The 13,026-nt window shown below is 39.2% G+C and overlaps 1 protein-coding gene across 3 annotated transcripts in view; it reads right to left on the reverse strand.

The window, feature by feature from the left end:
* Nucleotides 1-13,026, reverse strand: part of prd1 (pruning defect 1) — a 145,249-nt gene that overhangs the window by 40,734 nt on the left and 91,489 nt on the right. For all 3 annotated transcript variants that reach the window (XM_068358854.1, XM_068358855.1, XM_068358853.1), the window contains one exon: nucleotides 3,109-4,005. In XM_068358854.1, the coding sequence (XP_068214955.1) occupies nucleotides 3,109-4,005 (897 nt within the window). The remainder of the gene's footprint in view (nucleotides 1-3,108; nucleotides 4,006-13,026) is intronic.

The raw sequence follows: 13,026 nt of genomic DNA on the forward strand, positions 1-13,026 counted from the left end.
TTGGATTATGGACAACGCCTAAATTACTTTCTGAGCAACTTTAGTATTTAAAACAGCACATGCCACATGCTTATCAACACACCCTTAGACCAAAAAGATCACCTAAATGATGACTCTCACAGCTACAAGAAACCAATTAATGAAGAGATCAAGTTAATTCAAAACAAAGAAGCATACAAGTCTAAATCTGTGAGAAAGCTATGTAAAGGAGAAAATTGATTATGCTTTAGTAGAACTCACCTACACAGTAAACCAATGTCAGAATTACAAAGGATGAAGTGACCTGTATCATAAGAGATCTCAAAAACAGACATGATCAGACAGACAAAACCTGTGTCCAAGACATTGTGCTTCAATTCTGATATTACCAGGGTATAAAAGTACAGTAAATCAAACAGTACAGTAATAGGCTATGGTTAAATTAAAAAAAAAGGTCAATACCGTATTTCATAATTACGAACACAAAATAAAAACATCCACTAAAAATTCAATAGAACAACTAAACTAATTCAATGAACATTGGGATATAAGCAGAAAATCAACTATTACAAAGCGGCCAGTTAAAATCAGCAAGACCTCACTCACCCTCTGATTATTCAGGGACACTACGTTACCCTCCTATGTCAAATGACTATTTATGTCTCAAGAAGAAAAATTTCAAAGAACCGTTCCTCCAAAACTCAGATATGAATGTGAAAAGTACCAGTATAATATAGCAAGCAGGACAAGAAAAATAATTAGGCAGCTCTCTACTGTAATTAAATTCATAAAATTTTTCTGCATTAAAAGTCAGGCATTTAATACAGAATTAGATAAAAGCAGTCTAACACGGCATCTATGAACTCAAAATAACATCCAAGGTTTATAATAAAAAAAATATTAACTATCGTCTATACACACGCGAGATAAGATACTAGCCAAAGCATGAATACATGTTGCAGTCTAGTGATTCCAACTAAAAGAAACAACTTAGAAACAAGTTAGAGCAAAATATACTACATAAATATTATACTTCAACATAACATGGTCATCTCTTCATTTATTTTTGATCCAATGGTTAGACTAAACTACATACCAAGTTGCATGATGTACCCTCTAACTACTGAATATACAGTACTACAAAACTACACTTATAACTCTCTATGCTATGCAGTATTCGGCATCAAATCCTAAAATTTAAACCTTGTACCCTCTAATTACTACATATACTACAATACTATACTTAAAACGTTTCTCTACCAAGCAATATTCTGCATCTAATCCTAAAATTTAATTTCTAACAATATGTGTGCAGTACTTCATCAAACTATTTACAAAGTTAATAACAGGAAAACATTTAAAACAAAACTAAAGAAAAATCATATTTTTATTCAGTTATCTAAATGACATTACAAAAATAAAAGCACACCAAGTACTAACAAATCTAATCAAAATATACCAGCTACATATTTCAACTTTTATAATGTAAAACTACAGTTAAATTTCTTCAATGAACTACTGTACTAAACTTAAAAACTACAACAAAATAAAAGTCTTACAATAAACCTAGTCCTAAGTATAACTAGTTGTGATAAGCTAATTGCAACAGTGTGAATGGTAATTAGAAGAGGCATGAACAACACATTACTGTACTTTGCATATTCACAATTATTCAAGTCCTTTAGTCAAAAACATATTTTTCGGGAAATGACACAGCAAAGTGCACTCTAACTATTCAAGCAATAATATTTCTCATGCATTCATAAATTATTTTAATAAAAAATACCAATCTCGAAAACACATTGATAGTGTATATTCACTCAACAGCCACCAACAAACAGTCCATACAGTACCGTACAGTAAAATCCTGTTTTTCAAAAACCATTTGCTTGATAATGTAAGGTTACAGAACCAAAAATATTTTTCCTTCATCATACAGTACGTTGAACAGAATAGCTCTTAAATGCAGAGTTTATTGTTCTTATCTGTTGACAATAAACTGCAAATTATTTCTATAACCAATATTCCCTCTTAAGAGTACCCTTTGTAGTAAGCCTTGTGTGGTATACTGTCAATTCAATTAATAGATATTTGCAGCATCCTTTTGGGCCCATCTACATCGCTTCCTGCTTTTTAAGATCTCTTCATAGCTGGATGTCTAACTTTTATTTCTTCAGCTTATGAGAATCTTGAAACATGACTTAGCAGGCTTGTAAAGCTAATTCATAATAATGATAATCTTCATTACCATTATTACTATATTTTCCTAAATGATAAAAGTATAGTACTGTAATGCAGACATTTATAACTACAAGTCACAATTTGAACAAAAGCATAGATATATAATCTATGCAAGTTTGCTTCATACAACGAATGTTATAACTTCCATAAAAATAATTGGAAGTTTTAGCACAAGGTATAGCAATATAATTGATGAATGAACACCAGTCCATAAAACTTTTCAGTTTTTTTATTGTACTAAACCAGTTGTTTTATAATGTTATTTGGAGCACAATGCTTACATTTCTTCCCAAACAATCCCTGCTAAAATCCATTTCCTCTGCAACAAATAAGGCCCGATTGATTCTTTATAATCAAATGCTACCTTATAGTGTGGACTGGCAAAGTGAAGAAAAGTTAAGCTATTGATTTTATAAATTGAGAAATATTTCAATGTTTTTAAAATTGGGACAGATATTTAAATGCTTCTAAAATTTCATTGCATTTGTAAGAGTTGTCTCAAAAGTAACAACTGAATCTGTCTGTACTCTTCTCTACTGGTAACTGAGTGAGTTTTTTTTCTTCATTTATACAGTACACATAATTGATATTGTTGATAGCTTCTCTCAAAAATACCCTCATAATTAACTTTATACACAAAACACAACCCAGTGATCTAAACAGTAATCAATACTGAATTTTCTTGCTGAAGACAAGAAATGGTTAAGTTACAGACATCCTGTTTCTGTACCTATTCTATCTTCTAAAAACTTTCTTCAAGTTGCTAAGCAACCTACAGTCAAATAACCGAGTTAAATGAGAACAATGCAACCTACTTTAACGGATAACAATAAATGAAAATTTCAACCATGCAATATACTATGCTGAATACCAAGGAAGAAGTCCTACCTGAAGTCGCAGCTGTGCCCTTAACCATTTACGTAAGCCAGACAATTCCCAAGCTGGATGTACTATGACCGCTGGCAAACTCCTGTCAAGTACAGTTCCATTCCAGCGAGAATATCCACCAGCATACTTCAGCAAGCCATACTGTTTTTCTAAGTGAAGTTTCACTGGACATACATCCTCAGGCTTTTCTTCTTGGCCAGCTGTACTATCATCCTGAATCAGCTCAAGAGCAGGATTCCCATTCACTTCCACAGGTGAAGACAGTGTGCCAGAAGATGCAGTTCCATCTGAACTGTGACTAACTGATGAAGCCTGGCTAAGTTCACTCAAATCCTGACTGACATCAGTTGAAGCCTGACTATTATCTGTGTCTACTTGGCTAATATCACTCGGATTTTGACTAGATTCTGTTGACGTTTCACTCATCTCATTAGATGTTTCACTTGGGAGGGACACTTCACTAATATCTGGTGAATCCTGACTCAAGTTCAAAGACCCAGGCGTTAAAGCAGGAGAATCTTGTTGGCTAATGTCAGATGAAGCCATGCTCACATCAAATGAATCTTTCTTTGATGGCCAAAGATTAACCTGTGACTTTTCCAAAAGGCTGTTTGAAAAATTATCAGCACATTCTCTTGATAACTGGAAAGATTTTCTTCTGGGTTGTGGCATGAGTTTGAGTTCTGGAAGAGACTGTTTTACAGGCTTCTCATCCCTGCTCAGTTTTAGTGCTGAAAAATGTCTTCTAATAGCAACCTCCAAGCTGCTGATAAGAGAATGTGTGATATCTGGGTCACCAATTTCAAGCTGAACACCACTGTTTGCACCAGTAGTTGCTAAATCATCTAGTAGGGCCTTCTTATTGAGTACGCAAACCCACTGGTCATTTGAACCAACCTGAAACATTGCAAGATATATTAAAATATTGATAAATATATCCTGAAATAAAATTAATGTTCTAATATTTAAGCAGTCTAAAATGGAAGAAAAATTAAACACTCACACAGTTCATTAATAGGTTAGTGAAATCTTTGCGACTTCTAATTATAAGCATAAAAGGTAGATACTAATATATTTAGTATGCTCTAGAATTTTTAGCATCTTTTATCTTTTGAAACCTTTTTTGTACCTTTCATCTTTTGAGACTGACTAAATACAAACAAGCTAAGTATTAGTAGTTAATACTTCTACAATAGGTAGTAGGTTGGCCAAGGCATCAGCCACCCATTGAGATACTACCGCCAGAGAGTTATGGGGGCCTTTGACTGGATAGACAGTACTACATTGGATCCTTATCTCTGGTTACGGTTTATTTTCGCTTTGCCTACACACACACACACACACACACACACACAGAATATTATTATTATTATTAATAGCCAAGCTATAACCCTAGTTAGAAAAGCAAGATGCTATAAGCCCAAGGGCTCCAATAGAGGAAAATAGCCCAGTGAGGAAAGGAAATAAGGATATAAATAAATGATGAGAAAAAATGAATAATAAATCATTCTAAAACAGTAACGTCAAAAGAGATGTCATATGTAAACTATTAACAACTTCAAAACAGATATGTCATATATAAACTATAAAAAGACTCATGTCAGCCTGGTCAAAATAAAAACATTTGCTCCAACTTTGAACTTCTTTTGAAGTTCTACTGATTCAACTACCCGATTAGGAAGATCATTCCGCAACTTGGTCACAGCTGGAATAAAACTTCTTGAATACTATGTAGTATTGAGCCTCATGATGGAGAAGGCCTGGCTATTAGAATTAACTTCCTGCCTAGTATTAAGAATAGGAAAGAATTGTCCAGGGAGATCTGAATGTAAAGGATGGTCAGAGTTATGAAAAATCTTATGCAACATGCATAATGAACTAATTGAACGACGGTGCCAAAGATTAATATCTAGATCAGGAATAAGAAATTTAATAGACCGTAAGTTTCTGTCTAACAAATTAAGATGAGAATCAGCAGCTGAACACCAGACAGGAGAACAATACTCAAAACAAGGTAGAATGAAAGGATTAAAATACTTCTTCAGAATAGATTGATCACTGAAAATCTTGTAAGACTTTCTCAATAAGCCAATTTTTTGTGCAATTGAAGAAGACAGACCTAATGTGTTTCTCAAAAGTAAATTTGCTGTTGAGAATCACACCTAAAATTTTAAGAGTAATACAAATATGATATTTTAATTATAAAATAAATTTTTGAATATACTTACCCGGTGAATATATAATAGCTGCAACTCTGTTGCTCGACAGACACATACATAAAAAACTCGCGAGCGATCGCTATGCAGGTTGCGGGTGTGCCCACCAGCGCCAACTGTCGGCCAGATACCACTCTCGGATGTAAACAAAACCTTCAATTTCTTCTCATCCCACTGCGTCTCTATTGGGGAGGAAGGGAGGGTCATTTAATTTATATATTCACCGGGTAAGTATATTCAAAAATTTATTTTATAATTAAAATATCATTTTTAAATATTTAACTTAGCCGGTGAATATATAATAGCTGATTCACACCCAAGGAGGTGGGTAGAGACCAGAGTTAATTATGTTTACAGCGTATAAGCTAAGAGTTTTTTCATTTTGGCAGTTATCAATATAACAAAACCAAAATAAATAGGTACCTGGTGAGGAAGTTGACTTAGACGATTACTCTGCCTTGTAAGTCTGTCTTCCTCACGGAGCCCAGCGATCCTCTTAGGATGCTGACAGACTTCCAGGAGCTGAAGTATCAAGGGCTGCAACCCATACAACAGGACCTCATCAAACCCCTAATTTGGGCGCTCTCAAGAAATGACTTTGACCACCCGCCAAATCAATCAGGATGCGAAAGGCTTCTTAGCCTTCCGAACAACCCATAAAACAATATTAAAAACATTTCAAGAGACAGATTAAAAGGATATTGGAATTAGGGAAGTGTAGTGGTAGAACCCTCACCCACTACTGCACTCGCTGCAACGAATGGACCCAGTGTGTAGCAGTCCTCGTAAAGAGTCTGGACATCTTTTAAGTAAAATGACGCGAACACTGACTTGTTTCTCCAAGAAGTCGCGTCCATAATACTTTGCAGAGATTTATTTTGCTTGAAGGCCACAGAGGTTGCTATATCTCTAACTTCGTGCGTCTTAACCTTAAGCAAACATCGGTCTTTCTCATTCAAGTGAGAATGAGCCTCTCGTATTAAAAAAATCTGATAAAATATGACAAAGAATTCTTTGACATAGGCAATGAAGGTTTCTTAACTGAGCACCATAAGGCCTCAGATTTCCCTCGTAATGACTTAGTACGAGCTAAATCGAACTTAAGAGCTCTAACAGGACATAATACTCTTTCCAATTCGTTGCCTACGATCTCTGATAAGCAAGGAATATCAAAAGATTTAGGCCAAGGACGAGAAGGCAGTTCATTTTTGGCCAGGAAACCAAGTTGAAGTGAACAAGTGGCTTTTTTCTGTAGAAAAGCCGATGTTCTTACTGAAGGCATGAAGTTCACTGACCCTTTTAGCCGAAGCCAAGCACACTAGGAAAAGTGTCTTGAGGGTGAGATCCTTCAGGGAGGCTGAATGTAATGGCTCAAACCTGTCTGACATGAGGAACCTTAGGACCACGTCTAAGTTCCATCCAGGAGTTGCCAAACGACGTTCCTTAGAGGTCTCGAAAGACTTAAGGAGATCTTGGAGATCTTTATTGTTGGAAAGATCTAAGCCTCTATGTCGAAAGACCGAAGCCAACATGCTCCTGTAGCCCTTAATCGTGGGAGCTGAAAGGGAGCGAACCTTTCTCAGATGTAAAAGAAAATCTGCGATTTGGGCTACAGAGGTACTGGACGAGGACACAGATGCTGACTTGCACCAGTCTCGAAAGACTTCCCACTTCGACTGGTATACTCTAATGGTAGAAGCTCTCCTAGCTCTTGCAATCGCACTGACTGCCTCCTTCGAAAAACCTCTAGCTCTTGAGAGTCTTTCGATAGTGTGAAGGAAGTCAGACGAAGAGCGGGGAGGCTTTGATGGACATTCTTTACGTGGGGCTGACGTAACAGATCTACCCTTAGAGGAAGACTTCTTGGAAAGTCTACCAGCCATTGAAGTACCTCGGTGAACCACTCTCTCGCGGGCCAGAGGGTAGCAACCAACGTCAACCTTGTCCCTCCGTGAGAGGCGAACTTCTGCAGTACCTTGTTGACTATCTTGAATGGTGGGAATGCATATAAGTCCATAAAAGACCAATCCAGTAGAAACGCGTCTATGTAGATTGCTTCTGTATCTAGGACTGGAGAGCAAAAGATTGGTAACCTTTTGGTCAACGAGGAGGCAAAGAGGTCTATGGTTGGTTGACCCCAAGAAGCCCAAAGACTCTTGCCCACGTCCTTGTGGAGGGTCCATTCCGTGGGTATCACCTGACCCCTCCGACTGAGACAGTCTGCCAGGACGTTCAAGTCCCCCTGGATGAATCTCGTCAACAGGGAGATGCCTCGAATTCTAGACCATAAGAGAAGGTCCCTTGCGATCTCGAGCAGCGTGAAGGAGTGTGTGCCTCCTTGCTTGGAGATGTATGCCAAAGTTGTGGTGTTGTCTGAGTTGACCTCTACCACTTAGTTTCGAAGACGCTTCCTAATATCATCAAGGCCAAGTGGACTGCTAATAGCTCCTTGCCGTTGATGTGCATGCTCTTCTGACTTGAGGTCCACAGACCAGCGCATTCCCGACCGTCCAGGGTCGCACCCAACCCAAACCCGACGCGTCTGAGGACAACACGTGGTTTGGGTTCTTGACTGCTAGGGATAGTCCCTCTCTCAGACTGATATTGCTGTCCCACCATTTCAGGCATGCCTTTATTGGTTCGGAGACTGGGAATGATACCGTCTCTAATGTCTTGTCCTAGTTCCAGTGAGAGGCTAGATGGAACAGGAGAGGCAGAAGGGGTAGTCTCCCTAGTGAGACAAACTGCTCCAGGGATGAGAGAGTCCCTACGAGACTGTTCCAACTCCTGACTGAATAAACGTTTTCTTTTCAGCATTAGTTGGACTTCGAGCAGGGCTTGACTGCGAATCTCCATCCCCAAAAATAAAATTATCTGGGATGGGATCAGTTGGGACTTTTAGGTTGACCACAAGTCCCAACTCCCTGGCCAGACTCAACGTGAAGGCTGGACGAAGCTCTGAGAAGCCAGTCGTCCAAGTACAGGGAGGCTCGGATCCCCGATAGCTCGAAACTGGTACCCCACATTCCTGTAAACAAACCTCAGAAACGGTTGGGAATCCGGGTGTATAGGAATGTGGAAGTATGCCTCCTGAAGGTCGAGAGAGACCATCCAGTCGCCTTCCATAAATGCTGTCAAGACAGCCTGGAAGACTTCATCGTGAAGTCTGTCTTGACAATGAACACATTGAGCGCACTTGCCTCTTATGTACTCCTGCAGTGAACATGGCTGCCAAATCATGGAGCCATCCCTGAGGGACTTGTTCCTGCAGAGAACGTGGCTGTCAGATCATTGGAGCCATCCCTGAAAGCCTTGTTTATGCATGACATAATTGTACAGCAAAACTTCAAAGGCTCGAAAACAGCTGTGAAGTTGACCTGTAAAATCTTGGAGCGTCTCATGGCCAGGCGCCAGGGAGAGTCTATGAGGTTTGAGAAGTCTATCTGGGCAGAGGCAGGAACTCCCAAGCCGAGAACTTCTCTCGTGTCATATCAGACTCTCGCTCTATAAGCCAGTTTAAAAGAAGGGAGAGCAAAGGCTGTATCCCCCAAACTCCTCCTGGTGATAAACCAGTCGCCTAGCAAACGTAAAGCTCTCTAGGAGAGCGAGAGAGCACTAGCTTATAAAACAACGGCTTCGAAGTAGCTAGGCCTAGTGTAAGCTCTGACGTTTAGGCGAACGAGGAGCAGCAATTACAAAAAGATCCGGACAAAGATCCTTAAAAATCAGCATGATTTATTTAAAGTCCATAGAGGGCTAAGCAGCTTTAGGCTCCTCTCCGTCTGACAGAGTCCTCAAGGGAATATCAGTAGGAGGGGGAACAGCAACTTCCTCATCTGAAGGAACCTTGTCCAATAATAGCTGAGTCTCAAGCAAGGGAGAGACCTACCGTGGTGGCAATGCTTTACAAGCAGAGTCCACACGCACTGGTGCATTAGTAGCGGACCAGGACGCAACGTCATGTAACTGCTTGACAGTCTGTGAACTGTCAACAACAACAGGTGCGAGAGACCAGGACGCAACGTCATGTAACTGCTTGACAGTCTGTGAACTGTCAACAACAACAGGTGCGTGAGGACGCACAGCGTCCACTCGAGACTGCTTTGACCGCCTAGACTGAGCAGTCAAAACAACTCTAGAATGCGGAGGTTGACGCTCAGCGTCAAAACAAGTCAACTCCGATTGTTAGCGAACGTCCTGAACGTCAACAGGAGCATCAGCAAGTGGCCTAACGTCCAAATGTGGCTGAAAATCCACACGAGACCGCATCGAGTGTGGTTCTAAACAACCTGACTGACGTGACTTAGCTACGCCAACGTCAACAGGACGCACAAAGGAACGTTAGGGTGGCTGAAAGCCAGGATCTCGATGAGATAAACGGCTAGGCTCAACGGACTTATCGGCAGAATAGTCTTCCATAAGGGAGGCAAGCTTATTCTGCATGTCTTGCCGTACAACCCATTTAGGATCAACGGAAATGGTTGCGGTAAGAGACGAGGGTAACGTCTGTGACCGCAAAACCTTGCCAACAAAAAGACTCTCGGAGTCTGTGTTACGCTTTTGTTAGGCGGCGAGCAGTCTTCCGATGACTGCATAGGGTCAGAGCTGTCCTAATGGCTACAACCAGGACGCTGGACCTGTCCTTAAAGGACTGACTTTCGCTTAAGGGCCTCGAAACCTTGTTTCAGGTGTCTTATGCGAAAAGCCTTCGGATGACGAGGAGAAAATCGTCTCTCTCGCCTTATGGTAGGGGTGATCTTGGTAAGATACACCCGATACCATAGAGGGAACGTCTGTTCGCTGATCAAGGCCTCTCGAACCCATAAGTCGTACGACATTACTTCTCCCCTGGGCTTGGGAGCTTGCAAGAGGTCCCGGATTAGGCGAACGACAGGCACGAACAGACGAACCCTCGGTCGCAACACTGATAACACTTTGCGCAATATCACTTTATCACTACGATTTTCTGTTTTGCACTTATTTCACTGAAAATCGAAACTTTTACTGATTTCTACCTGAAGCACGCAATTCTACCCTCATCAAAAGGTAGTAATTGCGAAATCAGTCGTGTAATGCAAGCACATTAATACCAGCAAAAAACAGTAAACATATTTTAAGATAAAAAATTCAGTGGCTGGGGAAGAGACTAAACACTAGTTCATTCAAAACTACGTTTTCAATCTCTCACCGTACATTGCCTGGGGACGAGAATAAAAAACTAAAAACGTTTTATCCTTTCTCCCCGTACAGAGACTAGGGACGAGAGTAACTCGAGAACAACGTTACCCGCTTGAATGGAACGTTTTCTCTCCTCTCTCTCCCTCCGTCTCTATCTTTCTCTCTCTCTCTCTCTCTTGATTTTGCACCTAAGAGAAGAGCCCACTTATGTTTCGTCAAAAAAACATGTTATTTGACCAAAGGAAAAAACTGAAAGGTTTTTCAAATAAAAAGTTCCTTTATAATAGAATTTAAAACATTTAAGCTTTGAAAGAAGAATGAACAAAACGTCAGAATCGATTTACTCTTTCTGCAAAGTGAAACCGTGATACTCTCTCTCTCTATCGTAACGATAGAGCGCAAACTGCGTAGCATAAATAAACTAAACGTTAGTTCATCTTTGAAACAGTACGAAGACTATTCAAAGAAAATCTTTCATAAAATATCTATTAAAAAATATTCATTTAAAAAGTTTTAAATCATTAGCTCTTTAAAAGCTATTTACGATTGAAAGGGCTCAACGTTGTTTAACTTCGGTTTCCAAGTTAGGACCGCCTACTCTCAGGAAAGGTCGCATATAAACAAATCATTAAAATTTATTTTTATGTTTATTATAAATGGAAAGTTAATCGAAGAGGCCTAATAAAGGCGGTGAGATATAAAATATATAGAGGAAAATCTATAATTAATTTATAACGTGATAAGATAATTGCTAAAAGCCTAAACACACTTCCGTCTAAGGGAAGGGTCGGCCATTTAAAAGTCAAAGAAAGTCCATACTCTCTTTGTCATCAAAAATTAAATCTATCCAAAAACGAGTTCAAGGATTTATTTGAAGAAAAAACACCTGTACTGCGAAAGCTCAAACCAAATTAAAGTACTTCACCAAATATGATGGGAAAAACTCCAGGTTCAACAGCGAGTAAAAGTACGTCTTGTCGACACGTCGACAGAGAAGAAATTGAAGGTTTTGTTTACATCCGAGATTGGTATCTGGCCAACAGTTGGCGCTGGTGGGCACACCCGCAACCTGCATAGCGATCGCTCGCGAGTTTTTTATGTATGTGTCTGTCGAGCAACAGAGTTGCAGCTATTATATATTCACCGGCTAAGTTAAATATTTAAAATTAAAGAAACATTATCAATACTGAGATCCGGATGTTGAGGAGCCACCATCCTTGACCTACTTACAAACATACTTTGAGTTTTGTTAGGATTCAACTTCATACCTCATAATTTGCACCATGCACTAATTTTAGCTAGATCTCTATTAAGGGATTCACCAACCCCTGATCTACATTCATAGGATGGAATTGATGCACAGAGAGTAGCATCATCTGCATATGCAACAAGCTTGTTTTCTAGGCCAAACCACATGTCATGTGTATATAGTATGAAAAGTAAAGGGCCAAGAACACTACCCTGTGGAACACCAGATATCACATTCCTATACCAACTATGGTGCCCATCAACAACAACTCTTTGAGATCTATTACTTAAAACATCAATAATAATGCTAAGAAACAACCCACCCACTCCCAACTGTTTGAGTTTGAAAACAAGGGCCTCATGATTAACACGGTCAAAGGCCTATTCTTTACAGATTCTCCTCTGTCCTCATGAACCTGACAACACTGACATTACCAAACAATTCTTCTTCACCCAAGGGGTTAACTACTGCTCTGTAATTGTTCAGTGGCCACTTTCCTCTTGGTAAGGGTAGAAGGGACTATTTAGCTATGGTAAGCTGCTCTTCTAGGAGATAGACACTCCAAAATTAAACCATTGTTCTCTAGTCTTGGGTAGTGCCATTACCTCTGTACCATGGTCTTGCACTGTCTTGGGTTAGAGTACTCTTGCTTGAGGGTACACTTCGGGCAAACTATTCTATCTTGTTTCTCTTCCTCTTGTTTTGTTAAAGTTTTTATAGTTTATACAAGAGATTTATTTTAATGTTACTGTGCCTAAGATATTTTTTTTCCTTGTTTCCTTTCCATACTGGGCTATTTTCCCTGTTGGAGCCCCTGGGCTTATAGCATCCTGCTTTTCCAACTAGGGTTATAGCTTAGCAATTAATAAGAATAAGGAAAAATAAGGAAAACTTAAAACTCAAAGGGAACTAAAATTGATTTGCTCTTATAATTCAAAACTGGAGACCAACATCACTTACTGTATATATCTAATGCATTCTAAATGGAGTCTGTCACTCTCCTAAAAAAATTTGCACATACTACAACAAATTGACATCCAGGGAAAATTAACTTAATTCCCATAATCTTTTGTTTAAAAAAATTTCTATTACTTTAGTCCATAAACAAGTACAGTACTGTAGTTAAAAAAATTCATACAAATTCACTACCTCATAATTCACAGCATTTATGGTCAATAGGCTTTCCTAGAAACACCAAATACTGTACAGTGTCTAAGAAAACAGCAGTAGCCTGGATAAGCAGAAAAGTAGGTGCACAAATGCACCCTTCAGAGT

This window comes from Palaemon carinicauda, chromosome 35, assembly GCF_036898095.1.
Source record: "Palaemon carinicauda isolate YSFRI2023 chromosome 35, ASM3689809v2, whole genome shotgun sequence".
Classification (NCBI taxonomy): domain Eukaryota; kingdom Metazoa; phylum Arthropoda; class Malacostraca; order Decapoda; family Palaemonidae; genus Palaemon; species Palaemon carinicauda.